The sequence below is a fragment of the Bubalus bubalis genome, chromosome 5, assembly GCF_019923935.1.
Source record: "Bubalus bubalis isolate 160015118507 breed Murrah chromosome 5, NDDB_SH_1, whole genome shotgun sequence".
NCBI lineage: Eukaryota > Metazoa > Chordata > Mammalia > Artiodactyla > Bovidae > Bubalus > Bubalus bubalis.
This window is the reverse complement of record NC_059161.1, coordinates 115,085,019-115,106,469: the sequence shown is the minus strand read 5'-3', so window position 1 is coordinate 115,106,469 and position 21,451 is coordinate 115,085,019. Positions and strand designations below refer to the sequence as shown.

The following is a 21,451-nucleotide window of genomic DNA, read 5'->3' as shown; positions in this document are numbered from 1 at the left end:
GGAGCTCCTTGAGGAAAAGTATCCTGTTATTTATCTTTCTAACCCCGTCATTGCAGAGAGTACCTGACACATAAGATCCACTCACTAATTCTTTCTTGAGTAATTGAACAAGTGCATGAATAAATAAATAATTGAAAGAATGTTGTTTCCAGTGGCCATCTGTTTAACCAGTCCAGGTTCCCTCTATAAAATGCATAGGTTACTCCCTGTCTTCATTTATTTTTCTGTCCACATTTAGACAGAAAATCTTTGTGAACGCCGTATGAGATTAAATCAACGTGGCAAGTCACTACATTTAAGGGATGATTCTGGTGATGACAGGGGTGACAATCATGGCGATGTCATGGCAGGATTTTACAGGGTCAAATGTGTAGTCAAAGCATGGAGACAATGAGAAGTCAAGAGGGTCCTGAACAAAGACTCGGCAGGTACCAAGGAACAGCAGTAGTCACGCAGGATGTCCAGAGACACAAAGCTGGAAGGATCCAAACGGAAAAGGTGTGGGGGAGGGGGTTAAATTAGGAGTTTGGGATTAACATAGACACACTACCTACATATAAAAAGCCTACATATAAAATGGGCTTCCCAGGTGGCGCAAGTGGTAAAGAACAGGCCTGCCAATGCAGGAGAACTAGAGGATGCAGGTTTGATCCCTGGGTTGGGAATATCCCCTGGAGGAGGGTATAACAACCCAGTCCGGTATTCTTGCCTGGAGAATCGCATAGACAGAGGAGCCTGGTGGGCTACAGTGCATAGGGTTGCAAAGAGTCGGACATGACTGAAGCTCTAGCATGTACACAGATATAAAATAGACAGCCAGCAAGGGTCTACTACACAGCACAGGGAACTCAACTCTATACTCTAATTATCTATATGGGAAAATAATCGGAAAAATAATGATATATGTATATATATGCCCTGTTAATGGAGAAGGCACTGGCACCCCACTCCAGTACTCTTGCCTGGAAAATCCCATGGATGGAGGAGCCTGGTGGGCTGCAGTCCATGGGGTCGCGAAGAGTCAGACACGAATGAGCTACTTCACTTTCATGCATTGGAGAAGCAAATGGCAACCCACTCCGGTGTTCTTGTCTGGAGAATCCCAGGGACGGGAAGCCTGGTGGGCTGCCGTCTCTGGGGTCGCACAGAGTCGGACACAACTGAATCGACTTAGCAGCAGTAGCAGCAGCATGCCCTGTTAAAATGCTCCAGTTGTGTCCAACTCTTTGCAACCTCATGGACTGTAGCCCACCAGGCTCCTCTGTCCATGGGATTCCCCAGGCAAGAATACTGGAGTGGGTTGCCAAGCCCTCCTCCAGGGGATCTTCTGTACCCAGGGATCAAACCCAGGTCTCCTGCAGCTCCTGCATTGTAGGCAGATTCTTTACCGCAAAGCCACCAAGAAAACCTGTGTGTGTGTATGTGTGTGTGTTTGTATTCAGTTTGCTGAATACCTGAAACTTTAAGGGAAAAAAAAGAAGCATAAATAGATCTTAAGAGTGAAGGCAGGTGAGATGTGATTGCACAGGTAAGGCAAGCTACTGCAGCAATGCCCTGAGATATGGACATGCAGGCGGGCCAGTCAGATGCCGCAGCACAACGGTGTCTCCTGGGCCCTTTTGGAATCCTGCTGGGAACCAAACCACCTGGGCTCCCAGGAGTACAGCTCCAGTTGGAGGTGGCTCCTGAAGCTCCAGGTACATTTCACCTTAGCTTCCGTCAGACATGCTGGAAACATTGGGAGATTCTTAAACTACAGCTCAAAGTGTATGGTCATGCCTTTGCTCCAGCCCCCTTCTGGCCCCTGGGGACAGGAAGTGCTGAGGGAAAGATACTCGGAGGGTTGCAGGCAGCCTGGAGCAGAGGCAGGAGTAAAAAGACTGCGAGGGGTGCTGGGTGGAGGAGAAGGAATGGCAAGGTGTGCAGCCTGGCCCTGGAGGAGGAACCTCCAGATATCCTGTGGACCGATATCCGGGGGCCTGCTGCAGCCAGTGATGCTCTGAAAATAAGGCTCCTTCCTTCATTAGCAGTGCTGGGAGCATCCTTGCTGCCCACAAGGGAGACAAAGTCTTTGACTGCAGATGTAATTACTGCATCCTGTTCCAAGCGTGTAGGGACACATAAGCAGGGGCTCAGTGGAGCAGGAGGAGGCCCGAGGGAGTCTTCAGCAGAAAGCATTTCTGGCCAGCAGTGGTGTGGAGAGGGGAGGTAAGCTGAGCAGAAGGAGGGTGGGAAGGAAGAGAATTCTGGAAGCAGAGGACTGGCAGTTCTGATTACATCAGTTACTTCACTAAACATTGCTCTTAGGAAGCAAAATCATCCAGAGAATCATTAAAAGGAATCATTTGTAGCACCCCCGAGGGAGTGACTCACCAGTAAGTGATTCTGGAGTGGGGAAACTGTTGATAAAATAAGAAAAGAGAAAAACAAAATGAAAAGACAGGAAGGGCTTCAGTGCCCACCTCTTCTCACTAATGAGGCTTTGCAGGCTTCCAGGAGTGGGGTGAGGTCCTTGGGCTTTGCTTCAGGTGGTCCAGGGGAGATCAGATTCCTGCACCTCCTCACAGCTCTAGTTCCTGAGTGCCAGAGTCATTCACAGCCTCCAGCTGGGAAACCCAGATTCAAAGAGGCAACCCTTTTTGCTTCAAGATTTCACTTCCCCTTGATCCCTCTCACCTCCAGTGGGGGTTCCCTCTCAGAGGCTGGGCCATTCGACGACTGGAGGGCCCCTCTCCAATTAAATCCTCCACTTTATATCACAATGTGACTTCCTGTCTCCTCCATCCCTCCCTCCTCTGCCTCTCATAGGAACAGAAGCCCTAATTAAACACGGTCACTATCTTGAAGGGCTTCCCTCATAGCTCAGTTGGTAAAGAATCTGCCTGCAGTGCAGGAGACCCTGGTTCAATTTCTGGATCAGGAAGATCACCTGGAGAAGGGATAGGCTACCCATTCCAGTATTCTTGGGCTTCCCTGTGGCTCAGCTGGTAAAGAATCCGCTTGCAATGTGGGAGACCTGGGTTCGATCCCTGGGTTGAGAAGATCCCCTGGAGAAGGGAAAGGCTACCCACCCCAGTATTTTGGCCTGGAGAATTCCATGGACTGTATAGTCCATGGGGTCACAAAGAGTCAGACAGGACTGAGGGACTTTCACTTTCACTCACTTTCACTATCTTGAAGAAGGAAAGAATGTCCCCCACCTCTGCCATCTTTTCTAGAGTCACGCCTTGACCTCTTCCCTGAGGAGGTAAGACTTGGCACTGGGGAAGCCTACGAAGGCCAGTGCTCTGAGGAAGAAGACCGGATGGAGACGCTGGCAGGGATGGGAGCCCAAACTTTCTGCATCTCACAGATTCATGAGCATAAGATGCTAAATTCACTCGTACGATACGTCCAAATTGAACAGTATGTGCTCAAGTGAGTCATCCCCACTCTTCGAGTGCACCCCGTTTATAAAACTACCAAGCTTTCCAGCAAAAGTCAGAGGTTCTCCACAAGGACAGGATGGGTCAGGAGATGAGGACCACCTTCCACATCATGGGTCACCACCCTCTGGAGACCCAGTCTGGCGGGAGTCTCACTCTTGAGTAAAAATATGGCATAAAGAAACCTCAGCAGTAAGACTACCTGGTCTCTGGCATGGCGGGCAGTTTTAGAGAAGGATGGGCTAGGACAGATGGTGGGGAAAAGAGAGAAAAGCACTTTGGGATAAGACTGGAAGTGCCCCCAACCTTCTAATGCAGATCTGACTTGAGTGTCTGTGAAACCAAGCAGGACCCTGTGGGGCTCCAGGCCATAAAAGCCTTTCTGTGTCCCCTATTTCTTGATTATGGAAAATAGGCTTCATTCAGCCTCTGTGACTTTCCTGAGTTCCAACAGGCAGATTCAAACAGTGGCTAATAGAGAAGGGCAGTGAGGTGAGGAGGGGGAGGAGGCGGTGGGGTGGGGTGGGAGGGGTGGGAATATGCAGTGATAAGGAAGGAGCAGTCAAGGAATAATAGCGAGCCTTGGAGGGCAGGGTCCTGCTTCCCTCTCAAGGGATACACAGAAAAATTATTTTTGAGCTATTTTGCGGATACTGAAAGCCCCTCCAGGTGGGAGCAGTTAACTGTGTGCTGCCCACAAGCACTAGACCTCAAATGCATTGGGACAAGAAGGTTGATGATGCTGACTCCGAGTTTCCTCCCCACCAACCAATCAGAAGAATGTCCATGAGATGATCACACCCTCCTCTTTGCACCATTACTATAAAACTCCTCACTACCGCCTCCAGGTTGAGACACAGTTTTGAGGGAATCAGCCCACTGTAGTCCCCTTTGCTTGCCAAAGCAATGAAGCTATCCTTTTCCAATGAACCTGAAACTCTGTCTCTGAGATTTAATTTGGTGTCGAGGTTCAGAGGCTGCATTCAGCTTCACCTTCCCTACCCAGGCTTCACTCCTTGCACCAAACTCCCTCTTTACCACTCAGACATTGCTTCCTAACATCTGGAGGCTAGTCTCAGAGCCTACCTGTCCCCTCATTTCCTCTGGCTTCTATAAGACAGGTACAGGATTGGTGGGTAAGCATTCAGTCATTCATAGGAGGCCTCTAATCACAGGCACTGTGCCAGGTGCTGGGAACATCACCAATGTTTAAATCCCTTACCTGTTCTCTTCTGTGTGGGGAGGGGAGAGCTATCTTCTCTGGGTGGAATGGAGCTCACCTTCTCAAGGAAAAGTCAGTGAATCAGCTAATAAAGATAAACCACGCCTTTGATCCCAGAGCAGCCAGAGAGCTGAGCAAGTACGGAGGCTGGTGGATGCCACTCTTTCATCCTCAGTGGCAAGCCTGCTCCACAGCCCATGGGATCACCTGGATGGATGCTGTGTACATGATGTACTAAGGTGGTGATGAACCCTTGGTCATCACTGATTGCTGCAAGACTCGGAGCCAGAGTCCATGTGTCTATCTCAGCCTGAGTCTAACTGATTTAAGCGTGGAATCCCCTTAGCAACCCAGTGCTCCTTAGTCAACTCCCAGGGCCTCCCAACGCCCATGGGTCCCTGACTCACGATGGAGACAGTGGTCTTAAAATTAACCGGGAACCCCTGGCAGCTCCCTAACTGTCTGGTTTCTATAAAGAAGAGCCTTTCCGTGGTGATGAGACCCTCACCACACCACATGGCAACATCATGTTACGAGTCCCTCCCCTCTGAGCTGAAAGCAGGGACCGTACTAGGCTCAGCTGGCTCACACACTGCCTGTCCAGCACACAGTGAATTTAACCGGAATGACTTTGGCTTTAAACAATAGAGACCCAATTTAAAACAGTTGGAGCAAGAACAGGTGATAGAGAGGAACTTTGGTCCTGGAGATATAGAGGCTTTTAGGAAGAGACGTAAACTGCTGTGCAGAAGGAACACTAAGAGTTACAAGAGCTCATGGCTGGCCCTGAGATGCTTCTGTCCACCATCAAGGGTGCCCATCCAGGAAGTAGGGAGGAAGCTAACTTCTCTGATGTTCCTTCAACAGCTGTCCAGATGTAGGAGCTCTGTGCCTAAATTAAAGTCCATTATCTCCAGAGGTGGCCGAGGTGTGTGAGTGTGAGGCTAGGCTGGTTATTTTCTATTGAAGCCTACAATTTTTGTTCAGCAGCAAAAGTCACTGTGGACCCACCGCTGAGGCCAATTAGATATACAGCACTTGTAAAGCCAGTCTCAATTTTATCAGTGTCCAAATGATTTCAATGGCGTAATTTGATATCGCAACAGCATAGAGGACGCTTTACAACAGACGGCAGGCAGCCCTGGATGCCTTTCCAATTCTAATTTTACTTTTGAGTTAGTTGGGATTTTCACTTGCTAGATACATGTTAATATCCCTTCTTACATTATCATCTAAAAAGTATTTGGAATAGATACTTCCAAATTCCCTTTACCCTTCCTCTGTAAAGAAGCCTATTCCTACTGACTCCTTCCTGGTTGATAGTGGGGGAATGGAGACAAAGGTTTAGTGATCCAGCAGATTTACATAGATAATGAGTAGATCAGACATGCCATGTTCCTGGTTAAATCCTGATGCCAGAACATCTCATTTTTGCAAATTCTAGTGACTTTAGAATAAAGACCAAATTCTATAAAGGACTCTGTATGATCCAGCCCCTGACTCCCCCACCCCAGCCCGTGGTCTCTCCTGCTATCTACATATTCAAGATGTGGGTCTTTCAGGTGTACAGCGAAGTGATTCCGTTTCACATACAAGTATACCGTTTGTTTTTTTTTTTTTTTCAGATTCTTTTCCCTTATAGGTTAGTACAAAATATTGAGTACTACACAATAGGTTGGTTATCTATTTTATATATAATAGTGTATATCTGAAGGTTTCCCTGGCGGCTCAGACAATAAAGAATCTGCTTGCAATGCAAGAGACCTGGGTTTGATTCCTGGGTGGGGAAGATCCCCTGGAGTAGAAAATAGCAACCCACTCCATGATTTTTGCCTGGAGAATCCCACGGACACAGAGCCTGCTTGGCTACTGTCCACGGGGTCACAGAGAATCGGACGTGACTGAGCAGGCATGCGCACACAGATAGTGTGTTATCTGTTAATCCCAAACTCCTAATTTATACCTCCTCCCTGCTTTCCCCTTTGCTAACTATTGTAAATCAACTATACTTCAATTAAAAGGAAAACTGAAAAAAAAAATTTACTTTGTCATAGGGGAAAAATGCACGTTCTCTGCGTTAGCAATTAACTCAGGTAAAAGGCAACTGAAACATTTCTGATCTTTCCCAGCCATATGAAAAATAAACTTAGGATGAGTTTTCTTCTAATAAAAAAAATGAGTTAGAAATAAAAAGACAAGGTTCTTTCGTTTCTTGAAAAGCCACACCCCTGGCACCTCAGGCATTCACATGTGCTAGTCCCCTCACCTGGAAGGTTTCCAGTCGGCCCGGCTCTATCACAGAACTGTATCCCCATACTTAACTGCTATTCATCTTTCTTTTCTTGGCCATGAGGCGTGGCTTGTGGGATCTTAGTTCGCTGACCAGGGATCAAACCCCTGTCCCCAGCAGGGGAAGCATGGAGTCCTAACCACTGAACCACCAGAGAAGTCCCTCCTCTTCATCTCCTATGTCTGTTTCAAGCATCACTATCTCAGGAAAGACTTACCTAGTCTAGCTCACACCACTCTGTCACCCACCCTTAGAGCAATTGCTACACTCAGAAATCACCTATTCTTGATGATCCAGCTAATGACTATCTCTCTGTCTAGACTATAAGTGCCACGAGGGCAAGAATTATATCTGCTTTACACATCATTGTTGCTATAGAGGGAAACAAATATTCTTAATGCGTTGAACAAAGGAATGAGTTAATGCAAAAGAAAGAACACCATCTTACAACAGATATCGGGCAGCATTCCCAATTCCAATTTTGCATTTGAGTTACTGGGGCTTTTCACCTGGTACTTCTGTCATTCAGTCACTAAGTCATGTCTGACTCTGCAACCCCACGGACTGCAGCACACCAAGCTTCCCGTCCTTCACTTTCCTGGAGCTTGCTCAAACTCATGTTCATTGAGTCAGTGATGCCATCCAACTATCTCATCCTCTGTCGCCTGCCTCCTGCCTCAGTCTTTTCCAGCATCAGGGTCTTTTCCAATGAATCAGCTCTTTGCATCTGGTGGCCAAAGTACTGGAGCTTCAGCTTCAGTAGCAATCCTTCCAATGAATATTCAGGACTGATTTCCTTTAGGATTGACTGGTTTGATCTTGCTGTCCAAGGGACTCTTAAGAGTCTCCTCCAGCACCACACTTTGAAAGCATCAGTTCTTCAGTGCTCAGCCTTCTTTATGAGCCAACTCTCACATCCGTACCTGACTTCTGGAAAAACCACAGCTTTGACTATCCAGATCTTTGTTGGCAAAGTGATATCTATGCTTTTTTTTTCCCACTCAGTATAATAAATGTTAATATCCATTCTTATTTTTATAATCTAAAAAGTCCAAGATGAATAAGGTAAGGTTACTTCAGGGCAGCCTTATTTCTGATCTATATTGTTGATCAACTTGGTGTAAAGAGGGTGAGAAGCATTAAGTATAGTCACACATGAAGAATCACAGCTCAAGATCTCATGATGGCTTCTGCTAAGGTAAGTTATTTCACCTGGGTCCTTAGAAAGAAAACTCTGGGGATTGTTTTCTATTTCCTAATGAGGGCTTCTCCTCAGGGAGGAAGAGACAAGGATACTCCCAAGGCATTGAGCCCACATTCCTAGTTCCCCAGGCTTCCACTCATCACTTTGGAGCCAGGGTCAGGGCCATCAGCTACATCAGCTCCACACTGATGCTGGTTGCCCGCATCCCTCTGACAGGATGCTCTGCCCTCCCCTGCTCACACAAAAGAACTTTAGTCTCCCAAAGAAGAAATTCACAGGGATTTATGACTCAATCAACTCACCCAAAAGGAGCATAAATGGGATTAGTTTTAATATTGTTAAGTTGCAAAAATACAGGCATATGTGCATGCCAAAGCGAAAATGTACGCAAGCAAAGGAGGAAAACATATGGGAGCCCATATGGCGAAAAGCACATGGCTAGACCTTCACACACTTCTCATTTACAACAAGAACCAAAGTTAGTGAACATAAATTTGCTTTGCAAAAATATGAGAGGAACAGCTTGTTTGCCCATAACTGTTCCACTGAGCAAGATAGGGGTAACCTTGATTTCTCAACTCAGACACCTCTTTCTCACACTCCAGGGATTAATTAGGCTCTTCACACAACTTCAGATTAGAAACAAGAATCCTGGCTGCCTCGCAGAGAGATAGAGAAGTGGGCGCAGGACTGGGTGAGGCAGTGGGTCAACTGACAGGCAATCCCATCTGTGGCTGGCACTGGTACCTGGGGTGACTCAGAAGAGAAATGAGGTTGGTGGGTCTCTGCAGGTTTATCTTAATTGAAGCAGAGAAGCAATGGAGACCTACTGCAGACAGTGGCAGGGAAGTGATTTCCACTTGGAGGCTGTGTTTTTCTCAGCACAACATTGAGTGGTGGCTAGAAACTGTCCAGATGCAAGAAGGTAGGTGTGGAATCAGAGAGGAGAATGTAAGAGCATGGGTGCCCCAGATAACAAGTGGAACTTGATAAAATACATCACTTTATATTGCACCTGTTCAATCTTTGTACAGCAGACAAAGATGGACTTGGAAAACAAGGACAATGTTCCTTTCACAGATCTCCCACTTTAGTCGCCTGTGAGTCATTTGCCATTAACTTTTTCAAGCCTGTTTCTTTGCCTGGGAAATATTTCTTCTCTGACCTATTTTAGAGGCTTGCTATAAACCCTCTTGAAATGAGGCGTGTGGAAATATTTTATAAACAGTACTTTCTTACGTAAGCATGTTGTTAGTGGAAACCTAGAGATTCATCTTACTTATGATTCCTAGTTTGCATCTTTTAATTTGAAGTAATTATTGATTTAATGGCAACCCACTCCAGCATTCTTGTCTGAAAAATCGCAAGGATAGAGCAGCCTGGCGGGCTACAGTCCATGACTTCTCAGAGTCGGACACAACTGAGCTACTAAGCACACACACATACAAAAGGTTGCAAAAATAGTAGAGAGAGGTCTGTGTACTCATCGCCGGCTCCCCCAGTGGTGGTATCTTTTCTAATTAAAGCATGTCATTAAGGCAGATGATTGATTGGGCATGGCACAGTTAACCACGTGATGGGGCTGAGTTTTTTTTTTTTTTTTTTTTGGATGTACCTGTATTTTATTTGTGTCTAATTCTAACATTTCATCATGCATATCAACTCATCTAACTACCCCAATAATCAAGGCATGGAGCTGTCTCTTGATGGCAAAGCAACTGCTTTGAACTACTTCCTTCCCTCCCCTGTACCAACTGCTGGCCACCACTGACAGGTTATGCATCTTGACACTTTTTCCATTTATGGAATGTTTTAAAAGTGAAATCATACAGCATCCTACCCTTTGACAATGACTCTGTGCATTCCTATAATGCCCTCAGGTCCACCTATGATGTCAACTGACATAATAGTTCATTTACTTTTTATTGCTGAAATACATTTTAAGGTGTGGGTGTAACCAGACACCCCTTGAAGGACAAGGAAGTGAAGTCGCTCAGTCGTGTCGGACTCTTTGCTACCCCATGGACTGTAGACTACCATGCTCCTCTGTCCATGGGATTTTCCCGGCAAGAAACTGGAGTGGGTTGCTATGTCCTTCTCCAGAGGATATTCCTGACCCAGGAATCGAACCTGGGTCTCCCACATTGTAGGCAGACACTTTACCGTCTGACCCACCAGGAAGTCCTTGAAGGACATTTGGACTATTTCCCAGTTTGCCTATTACAAATAAAACTGCTGTGTCATTCTGAATTTTCAGGTGGACCAGAGAGGCACTGAATGACTAATGAATGACTCATGATGTTAAAGAGTAAGAGACAAAGACAGAGGTAGGCATAATAATGCATAATAAGAAAGGCACAATTATAAATATTAGCACTTTCCTTTCAGGGCTACTGGGGCAGTAAATTAGCTAAAACATGTAAAGTGTATAACAGGGCTTGACATACAGTAAGCATGATGTTAACATAACCAGCTCTCAGGATGGCTGTAAGCTACAAGGATTCTAAGAAGAAATTTAAATTAAAACATGGCACAAAGGCAATTTAGAACACTGTTGGCAACTCATGTATGTGTGTCTAGTGCAATTATAAGCCTTCTATTCATTCTCTCTTTTGGTCCTGGTAATCATCTTAGGAAGTTGGCATAAATAGCCCCATTCTGCAGTCTAGGAGACTGGGGATCCTGGAGAAGATGTGATTTTTCTAAAGTCACTCAGGCAGTTAACTGCTTGGGCCAGATTTCAATCCCAGGTTACAAGAATCTGAAGGCTAGCTCTATCTAGAAGCTTAAGCTCCAATACTTTGGCCACCTGATGCCAAGAGCTGACTCACTGGAAAAGACCCTGATGTTGGGAAAGATTGAGGGCAGGATGAGAAGGGGGCAACAGAGGATAAGATGGTTGGATGGCATCATCAACTCAATGGACAGGAGTTTGAGCAAACTCCGGGAGGTAGGGAAGGACAGGAAAGCCTGGCACGCTGCAGCCCATGGAGTCGCAAAGAGTCAGACATGACTGACTGAATAACTACAATCTAGAAGCTAACCCTGCCAGCCACGAGGAGTTGACACCTATACACGAGTATGAGTTGGTGCTTCCTTTATTTGGAATGTGAGGGACTTGGCAATTTCTTTTAAGCCTTTCTTCTCAAGGACATCCAGGATGCAAAATACGAGTTGGAGTGGAAACATTCTGGGACCAGTATATCTGCTAACCTCAACACCTGGCAGAGAGAACAGGAGGGAGACTGCCCTGCTCAGCCAGGTCAGGACCAAGGATGAGGATTTTGCTGGAATTATCCCTCTTAGATGGAATTCACTTGTGTAGCACTGTCATATCCAGAACAAAGCTGCACCCCGCCCCCCTCAGGATATGTGCGTGCTTGCTAAGTCGCTTCAGTCATGTCTGACTCTGCAACCCCATGGACTGTAGCCCTCCAGGGTCCTCTGTCCATGGGATTTTCCAGGCAAGAATACTGGAGTAGGTTGCCATGCCCTCCTCCAGGGGATCTTCTAGACCCAGAAGTCTAACCCGAATCTCTCCTGCATTGGCAGGCATGTTCTTTACCACTAGCGCCACCTGGGAAGCCCCAGGATATGTGTACTTAACACTTATTCTTTATCTTGTTTTACTTGCTTTCATTTTAGATTAAATGGTATTTATTCTTTATTATTCTCTATTATTTATTCTTTATTATTTATTTATAATTTTTCTTTATTATTTATCCATTTTACAATAAATTTGATTTTTTTTTACTTTTAACGTTTTTAGCTTTTATGCTTTTGCTTGATTTTTAAAATCTTTTGTTCTTGATTCAATATAAAATGTAGTTGTCTAACAATATTGTAAAGCCACTATTCCTCCAATAAAATTAAAAAAATAAAAAATAAAGATTATGTTATATTGCAGAGACAAAGCTATTACTTATTCTTGAAAGCTCAAAGTCTTTCCTCAGAGAATGCCTTCCCCCACCACGTCCTTCTTAGTCAGGACTCATCAACTTGGTTATGTGGACTTCTTTTTTTCAAGGAGGAATTAAAAATACTTTATCTGTGAATTCAGAATCACACACAAGTTATCTTTACAGTTCAACTTATTATATAGAAATCACTTGGGTTTTATATCTTCAGTTAAATTCTTAACTGAGATTACAATACTTTTTAAAAAAAAGATTGCTACATTAATTCAGTACTTTTTCTAGCATACCACATTGAAATGAAAGTGAAAGTGTTAGTCGCTAAGTCATGTCAGACTCTTTGCAACCCCATGGTCTATAGGCTGTCAGGCTCCTCTGTCCATGGGATTCTCCAGGCAAGAATACTGGAGTGGGTTGCATCCCCTTCTCCAGGGGATCTTCCTGACCAATGGATCGAACCTGAGTCTCCTGCATTGCAGGTGGATTCTTTACCATTGAGCCACCAGGAATACATATAGAAGTTCAAACTTCAGATTTATGGCACACAGTCTTCAAATCAACACAGACATTCCTTAAAGTTACCATATCATTCACATGTCATATTTGCAATTCTGAGCTGTTATACACAGAATAGCTCTCCTTTAAATACAGCAAAATTGACATGCCATGAAGCTTAAAGTTGTATAATCAAGCCAAGGACTCAAAGTTGTGCCATCTCTTAAAAGATTTGGCATTTCTGGACCAAAACGCACAACATGTAAAGAAGGTTAGGAACAATTCCTCCTCCTTATTACAGTTTATGAAAAAGAGAGAGAAAGAGATAGATAGAAAAAAATGCAGATGCTAAAAGGCACATGTGGCTTTAGGAAGCATTGACAATTCTGATATGAGAGAAGGAAGGAGAGATAGAAGAACTACCAAAACCCGAAACAACAATTTAAATAGTATTTTAGGGTTATGTTAGTCGTTATCCAGACCTCAAACACTGAGGCACAAACAATTGATATGTATGATGTTATTACAGTTTTTAAAAGGAGGCCAAACGACACCCACTCTACTCAAGAAAACAGAGAAGCCCGTAATACATTTTTAAACTGCTTCCATCAATGACCACTCACGTTAAGGCATAAAGGAGTGTTTCAGTTACCTGGAAAACTCACTTCTGTGGGATTGCTCATTCTCTGGCCCCCTGAGGAATTACTGAATATGAGCTGACTGTGGCAGCAAGTCACTCACAGGCCAATAGCTGTCATCTTAAAACCTCCATGGAGAGCACACAGAAAAGAAGACTATTATCCCTCCCAGACATCTGGCCTTTCCAAACATGCACTGGAAACGGAACCACGTATGGAGGCGCTGCGGTGGGTTACATGGCACCCTGAAAGAAGATGCTCCTTCCAACCCCACAGCCTGGGGTTGGAACCCACCTGTCCCAGCATGTATCCCAAACACACTGGCCCCTTGCCTGTCCACTTTGGGGGCCTGTTCTGGGACCTGCCCATTTTTCCCTGGCCTGGGATTCCAGCATGATCCTAGTTTCTAAGCTGCAGGTCACTCAGAACATATTTCCATGTGTGTGAAGTCTGTTAAACAAGTGCCACATTTTCTAGTAAATCCAATAAATGCCTAAAATAAATCCAATAAGTACCTAAAATAAAAATCTAAAATATGAAAACCTAAAATTAGGGAATAAAAACCTAAAAAATCAAGTTAGTTTAAAGGGGCTCCAAGGAAAGTGGCAATGATGGGAACATTGACACCATGGAAACTGGCAAATGCCACCAGGCCTCCCTTCCCTGCCCGCCCTCAGCCCCAGTCAATTTTTAACATTTACCAGCAGTATGACCTAAAACTTTGCCTTTTTCAGCTATCATTTCAGGCATAGATCGTATTCCTGTGTTTTGAGCTGAAATTTTCGTTCATTGTGTCTATGTAATTTTTTTTTTAAGTTTTTTTTTTTTTTTGGATGTGGAACATTTTTTAAAGTCATTATTGGATTTTTACAATATTGCTTCTGTTTTACGTTTTGGTTTTTTGGCCATGAGGTATGTGGGATCTTAGCTCTCTGACCAGGGATGGAACCCATGCCCTCTGCAGTGGAAGCAAAGTCTTAACCACTGGACTTCCAGGAAGTCTCTACACACTTTTTATATTTCAGAGATTCCTCATAGTTTTATATCCACAAATGCTTCCTATTCTCTAGTGTGATCATGAATTTGTTCACCTTTACCTGTTCTTCTATAGTTTCTTGAGATTGGCACGTGCTTAGTCTGTCATCTTAAACCATAACCATAATTCTTAATCTTTAATAATCTGGTCATTAAAATATTCTTTTTCTAAATGGAACTTGGGGATGAAACTGGAGCCTATTATCCAGAGTGAAGTAAGCCAGAAAGAAAAACACCAATACAGTATACTAACGCATATATATGGAATTTAGAAAGATGGTAACAATAACCCTGTGTACGAGACAGCAAAAGAGACACTGATGTATAGAACAGTCTTATGGACTCTGTGGGAGAGGGAGAGGGTGGGAAGATTTGGGAGAATGGCATTGAAACATGTAAAATATCATGTATGAAATGAGTTGCCAGTCCAGGTTCGATGCACGATACTGGATGCTTGGGGCTGGTGCACTGGGACGACCCAGAGGGATGGAATGGGGAGGGAGGAGGGAGGAGGGTTCAGGATGGGGAACACATGTAAACCTGTGGCGGATTCATTTTGATATTTGGCAAATCTAATACAGTTATGTAAAGTTTAAAAATAAAATAAAATTAAAAAAAAAAAAAAAAAAAAAAAAAATAAATGGAACTTGGTTATTCATTCTTGTATATGGTACCCAAATTTAAACAATCGTTTTCAAACATTGCATTAACATTTTGGAACATAGCTGTCCAGTAATCTATGTTCTCTGGTGCAATTTTGTTAGAATTTCAGAGGAAACGCCATTACAACTTCTATTTCTTACTCTTGCTGGATGAACTAAACAATCAGCTGTTCCACATGTATACCTGTGGCGGATTCATTTTGATATTTGGCAAAACTAATACAATTATGTAAAGTTTAAAAATAAAATTAAAAAAAAATGCTATTTGATGTTCAAGTTGTATTGGCTGCTCTTCTAAACTTTTACAAACAACTTCCCAAAGTTGCCTTAACTCCAAGTGAGAAGGAGTGTCCTTCTAAAAGTAAATATTGGTGGTCACCTGCAGGTGCAAATTTGAAATGTGCAAATCTCCCAGGTTCTGGTGCTTTTCAAACTCAGGAAACAAGGCTTTGAGTTTATATGATGAAGTGTCATTGGGAGAGGGGAGAGAATAGAAGAAAAAAGAGACAGCAAAGTGAAGGCCAGAGCAAGGGAAAGACAAAAGGGAATTTGAAAGTTGAACATGGGCTGGGAGACTTAAAGGCGAGAGAGAAAATGTAAATTTAATATTCTTTTGTTTTTGAGGCTGAATTCCAAATACCATGTTATATAAAAGATTAAGAATGTGGATGAATCTTCCGTATTTTAAGCGGGAAACAAACTTTACCGCAAAGCCATTATGAAGAATTGCTTTAAAACATTTCCATAAAATCAAACTGCCTTTCAAGAGATTCCTAGGCTGAGAGAACTGTGTGTTTAGGACCAAATAAATGCAGTCTTGGATTTCAAGCATTTATAAAGACATGTGATTTTACCAAAAACGTAGAAGCTGGTCTGATGGTTAGACATATTTTTGTATATGACATAAATCAAAATTCTCCCTGACTTACAGCAAAATTTCCACAGGGCCTGTATCTTTGGGAACACAAGCTACCGCTGTATTTATATTAAAGTTGAGCTTTCTGATACCCCTTATAATTCTTTTAATATTCTTGTTAATATTACTTTACAATATTGACATTTTGGATTTCAATATCTGAGGTCTTTATGCAAAGGGTGTCTGAGGATTTATTATTATTATCTTTCCCTATAATAAGGCAGGTGCTGAAATATGTGTTCTCAATGCACATGGAGAACATTAGATGGTGAAATTTTGAACAACGATCCTGGTAAAAAATCCAGTGTCCATTTGTAAGGGCTTCTCACATAGTTAATGTTCCAAACTAGGGGGGCACTTTCGGGTCATTTCCTATATCTGTATGTGTTTAGTTTTTAAGTTTTATTGGGATTTAATTCACATACAATGAAATGCACTTATTTTTAGCATAGCATTGATTAGTTTTTGCTAATTTAAGTAGCAATATAACAACCACCCTCCTCAAGATTTTCATCACCCCCAAAAATGCCCCTTGTACCCCTTTGTAGATAATTATTAAAAATCCCTACCCTACATAATGATTGACTTGATTTCAGTCACTCTAGATTAATTTTTGCCTGTTGTAGAATTTCATATGAATGACATCAGTGTCTATTTTTTTGCTATTTTTCTTTAGCATAATGCTTTTGAGACTCATCCATTTTCTTACATGTATCAGTGATTTGTTCCTTTTAATTGCTGAGAAGCCATCTGCTGCTTACATTTACTATGATCTAGCTATTTTACCTGTTGTGGGTTCTGGCTTACTTCTAGTTTGAGGCTATTAGAGATATAGCTGCTATGAACATTTGTGTACAATGCATATCTGTGGACATAGGTTTTCATTTATCTCTGGTGAATTCCTAGAATTGCTGGGTCATATGCTAAGTGCATGTTTAACTTTATAGCAAGGTGCAAACAGTTTTCCATAGCGTTGATACTATGGAGAATGCAGCTCTTTCCTGTTTGTCCATTTCTGTTTCCTGTGACCTTAAAAGAACCTAATTATATTAGTGAGATCATCAGGCAGTTTAACCTAACTCGGGACCTGTGCTCTCCTGAATGTAAACCATGCCTCCTCTAACCTGCTGACTCTTTTCTTAGATAAAAAGAAGACAAACTCTCTGCCTCTAAGATCCCTCCCTTCCGCCATCAAGCAATCCTGCAAGCAGATCACTCAAGGGCAAGACAACTAAAGACAGCAGTCCATACGCAATGGAGATGTAGAACCCAGACTCTCATCTTGAAGACTCACTGATTCTTCCCCCTACTTCCCTTAAAAACTCTCCGAGCCCACAGAACCCTCAGAGTTGGTCTCTGGACATGAGCCCACCATTTCCCCAGATGGCTGACTTTTCTGATTAAAGCATCTTTCCTTTCTACTGATGCTTGCCTCTCAAATATACTGGCTTTTGGAGGTGAGCAACCAAACCTGAGTTAGGTAGCAATACCATTTCACAGTCCCAGATCAATGTATGAGAGTTCAGTTGCTCCACAACCCCACCAACACTTGATATGGTCTGTCTTTTCAGTTTCTCTCATTCTAGTATTTGTGTAGTGGAGTTCCATTACGGCTTAATTTTCATTTCTAAGACAGATAGGTTTAGCATGTTGCTTATTCCATTCATGTATCTTCTTTTGTGAATTGTCTGTTTCAATGTTTTGTTCACTTCAAGGTAAGCTGTTAGCGTTATAAGAATTCTTCACATAGTGTAGATGTAAAATCTTTGTCGGGTATGTGTATGGCAAAGGTTTTCACCTAATCTTTGACTTGTCTTTTTGTTTACTCAATGGTGTTTTTAATTTTGATGAACCCAGTTATGAGCTGAATTTCATCCCCACCCCCCAAAAAAAAACAAAAACAAATAAATAATAACTAGTCCCAATGCTTCAGAAAGTGACCTTATTTGGAAATAGGGAATTTACAGAGGTAATTGAGATAATTTATTTTTCAGTAAAGAGTCGGACACGACTGAGAGACTGAACTGAACTGATTGTTCAGTCACTCAATCATGCCCAACTCTTTGCAACTCCACAGACTTTTCCTTCTGTGGGATTCTCCAGGCAAGAATCCTGGAGTGTGTTGTCATTCCCTCCTCCAGGGGATCTTCCCAACTCAAGGATCAAACCCACGTCTCGTGCATTGCAGGTGGATTATTTACTTCTGATCCATCAGGAAAGCCCAATTAAGATTACATGAGGTCGTAAAAGAACATCCCCAATCCAGTATGTTTGATGTTCCCATAGCAAGGGAAAATCCGACACGGGAAGGTGCACATGGGAAGACGGCCACGTGACATGACAGCAGGGAGGGGTGACGCACCTACAAGCCGGAAACACCAAGGTGCCGGAAACGGGCGAGAAGCTTGAGGAGGGGCATAGACAGACCTCCCCTCCCAGGTCTCAAAAGGGACAAGCCTGCCTACACCCTGATCACAGGCATCCCGCCTCCAGAACTACAAGGAAATACATTTCTGTTGTTTAAGCCATGAGCTCCGCAGTACTTCGTTATGGGAACCACAGAAAAACAATACAAAACACATTTATCATTTTTCTCTTACGCTTAGAGCTTTTAGTGACCTAGCAAGTCCTTGTCTAGTTCAACATTCCTAAGATTTATTTAGGTTTTCCTCTAGATTTATATTATTTTTATATCACACACAGGCACACTCCACACATTTTCCTTTTCACTGGGTTTCACTTTTAGATTTTCTAATGCCTGAGAGAGCACTTGTTTCTTATATAATTTATAGAATTTATCATAGTTTCCGTTAACAGGGTAAATACACCAAGTGGCTCTTTGCCCATCTCTTCAAGTTCAACTTGGAGTAAGTTTTATTTCCAAAAGGATAAGATCTGCTGTCCTTCGGGGTCCCTCCCTATTAAGTTGGAGATGACCACGGATAAAGTCTTAATACCAATCACCGAGTTCCCAGCACAGCAGGCACGAGAGTACTTAACCCTCTCTATCACCTTTCTACCACCCTGGGTAAATGTTCTGAAAACACTGAGAAGGAGATCCTTTCTCTCCTAGATGTACAAAAACACCAATATTTTCAGTGCATTTTCTAGCACTCTGCTTCTAGAAAGGACAGACCACCCTTTGACAAGTGCATCTCCACCTTGAAATATTAGTGTCTTTGTTGTAAGTTACTCTTATGGTACGTCTGCCCTTCATAGTTGGGAAAACAAAAAGCTTCTAAGGAAGGTCACAAAAGGGCCTGGGGAAATGATTCATTAAAAGTTCTCTATAAATCCTTCAGAATTCCAGTGACAGAGGCATGTGGTCTCTTTGCTCGTCCATCACTGTGCTACAAATACAGCATTGTTTTCTGACTCCTCAAGTTCTGTTGTGCATTAGAAGCGAGGCTTCACTATACCAACTCTGAAAACTTCCTCCAGGGAAATGCCTTACCCTTGACTGACAGGTGTCTCCACGTCACCGTTGGCTCCGGTCTGCCGATAGCAAGACACAGCAGGGTCACGCTGCTCCCCTCGTTCACGGTGACATCTGAGGAGATGTTCATGATCTGGGGAGGGACTGGAAAGAGACAGAGGAGAAAAGACATGTATGAGAAGGATTCTTTGCAGAAAAGGAGGCATCAGCCTCACATGTATTCAAATAGCATGGATATTATTCTCAATCACAATTTCAGTTTATTTCAGTTTCTTATGCTTGATTCAGCAAGGAATGTGACCATTAACACAACATGTACAGGGCACTCCTGAAAGCAGTTCTATGTAAGGTCTGGCCATAGCAGGAGGCAGGTGTGTGTGTGTGAGGGTGGCGTTCTGAGCAAGCAGTAACTGAAGAGATAGGCATTACTGATGGTGGATGGAAAAGGAGAACCAAAGGGAAAATACAAAGTGCTTTTAAGAGTTCCTGTCTACCTGCGTGCAGCAATCTCATCACACTTCCCTCTCTGATCGCCCCTTCACTTTTCCTCTTCTCTTCCTATCTGAAAACACGCAGCTCATCTTCCAAGGGACATCAAAGGTCACTTCCCCTTTGCAGTTTTCCCTCACCTCTTCCCAAATCCTGAAAAGAGAACCCCCCCACCTCCCCTAGCAAAGGAACTGGATGTGTTGTCCTTACAGTTGATTATTTTACACCTGCTTCACTCTCTTTTATTCTCAGTTTATTTTTTAAAATATATGTAAACAGATTTTTAATGGGAGTGTGATTGCTTTACAATGTCGTGTTAGTTTCTGCTCTACAACAATGTGAATCGGCTCTGTGTATATTTCCCCTCCCTCTTGAGTCTCCCTTCCACCCCTCCCCCATCCCACCCCTCTAGGTCATCACAGAGCGATGAGCTGAACTCCCTGTGCTGTACAGCAGCTCCCCACTAGCACTCTGTTTTATACATGGTAGTATATTTGTGTCAATCTTCATCTTCCAGTTCATCCAGCTTTTTCCTTTTTCACCCCCACCCTACCCATGTCTCTGCCTGTCTCTTTACCTAGAGAGTGAGGTGCTGAAAGATAAGGATGGAATGACATCCACCTCTATTCCACAGTGTCTGGCCCAAGGCTGATATGGGTACCTGCTTAACTCCTCTTTGAAAGAATGATCCAAAAACCTATTGAACAAATCTGAAAACTAAGAGGGGTGGGGCAAAGCTTTTAATGGAGGATTTCTGATACTGAAAGCTTTCTTCTCAATTTTCTTTCAGATTCTCAAAATAACATATACACAATGGAGTATTACTCAGCCATTAAAAAGAATACATTTGAATCAGTTCTAATGAGGTGGATGAAACTGAAGTAAGCCAGAAAGAAAAACACCAATACAGTATACTAACACATATATATGGAATTTAGAAAGATGGTAACAATAACCTTGTATACGAGACAGCAAAAGAGACACTGATGTATAGAACAGTCTTTTGGACTCTGTGGGAGAGGGAGAGGGTGGGATGATTTGGGAGAATGGCATTGAAATATGTATAATATCATATATGAAAAGAGTCACCAGTCCAGGTTCCATGTACGATACTGGATGCTTGGGGCTGGTGCACTGGGACGACCCAGAGGGATGGTATGGGGAGGGAGGAGGGAGGAGGGTTCAGGATGGGGAACACATGTATACCTGTGGCAGATTCATTTTGATATATGGATTTTAAATTGTTCTTAATAAAAAGATAAAACAAAATAAAAAAAAAAACAGAGAACAAAAAAAAAAAAAAGAAAAAGAAAGGTCGGCAGAGAGAGGAGCTCCAAGCTTATATCTATGCTGATTTATTCCAACTGCCAGTTTAATTATGAATTAGCAAACAGGTAGAGTCCTAGGAGATTCCGAACCACCTGGGTCAGTGGTGGAAGAGAGTTATAGCCGATGCTTGATCCAGAAAACCCTGCAGCCTGGAGTTTTATGCTGCTGAGACCATAGAGGTAAGTCTTTTTCAAGGAGAAGCCATAAGTAACATGGAGAACATTTGCCATCATAAGGGAATCCACGTTAGCAAATAAATAAAATGTCCCTGGCTTATAAATCTGCCATGTTTTGGATTATTTCTGCATTAGGAATTGGTCTGAAACTTCATTGCACATATTTTACCAAAACACACAGTGGGAAAGAATAGTGTACTTTCTAACTACATTGCACTCT

The 21,451-nt window shown here is 43.0% G+C and overlaps 1 protein-coding gene and 1 long non-coding RNA gene across 9 annotated transcripts in view; one reads left to right on the top strand and one right to left on the bottom strand.

Moving 5' to 3' along the window:
* Positions 1-17,686, top strand: part of LOC102397638 — a 37,017-nt gene extending 19,331 nt beyond the window's left edge. For all 5 annotated transcript variants that reach the window (XR_006551385.2, XR_006551382.2, XR_006551386.2 and 2 more), the window contains one exon: positions 16,945-17,686. This is a non-coding gene — a long non-coding RNA (uncharacterized LOC102397638). The remainder of the gene's footprint in view (positions 1-16,944) is intronic.
* OPCML (opioid binding protein/cell adhesion molecule like) overlaps positions 1-21,451 on the bottom strand; it is a 1,072,271-nt gene that overhangs the window by 100,411 nt on the left and 950,409 nt on the right. For all 4 annotated transcript variants that reach the window (XM_025287319.3, XM_025287318.3, XM_025287321.3 and 1 more), the window contains one exon: positions 19,256-19,381. In XM_025287319.3, coding sequence (XP_025143104.1) covers positions 19,256-19,381 — 126 coding nt within the window. The remainder of the gene's footprint in view (positions 1-19,255; positions 19,382-21,451) is intronic.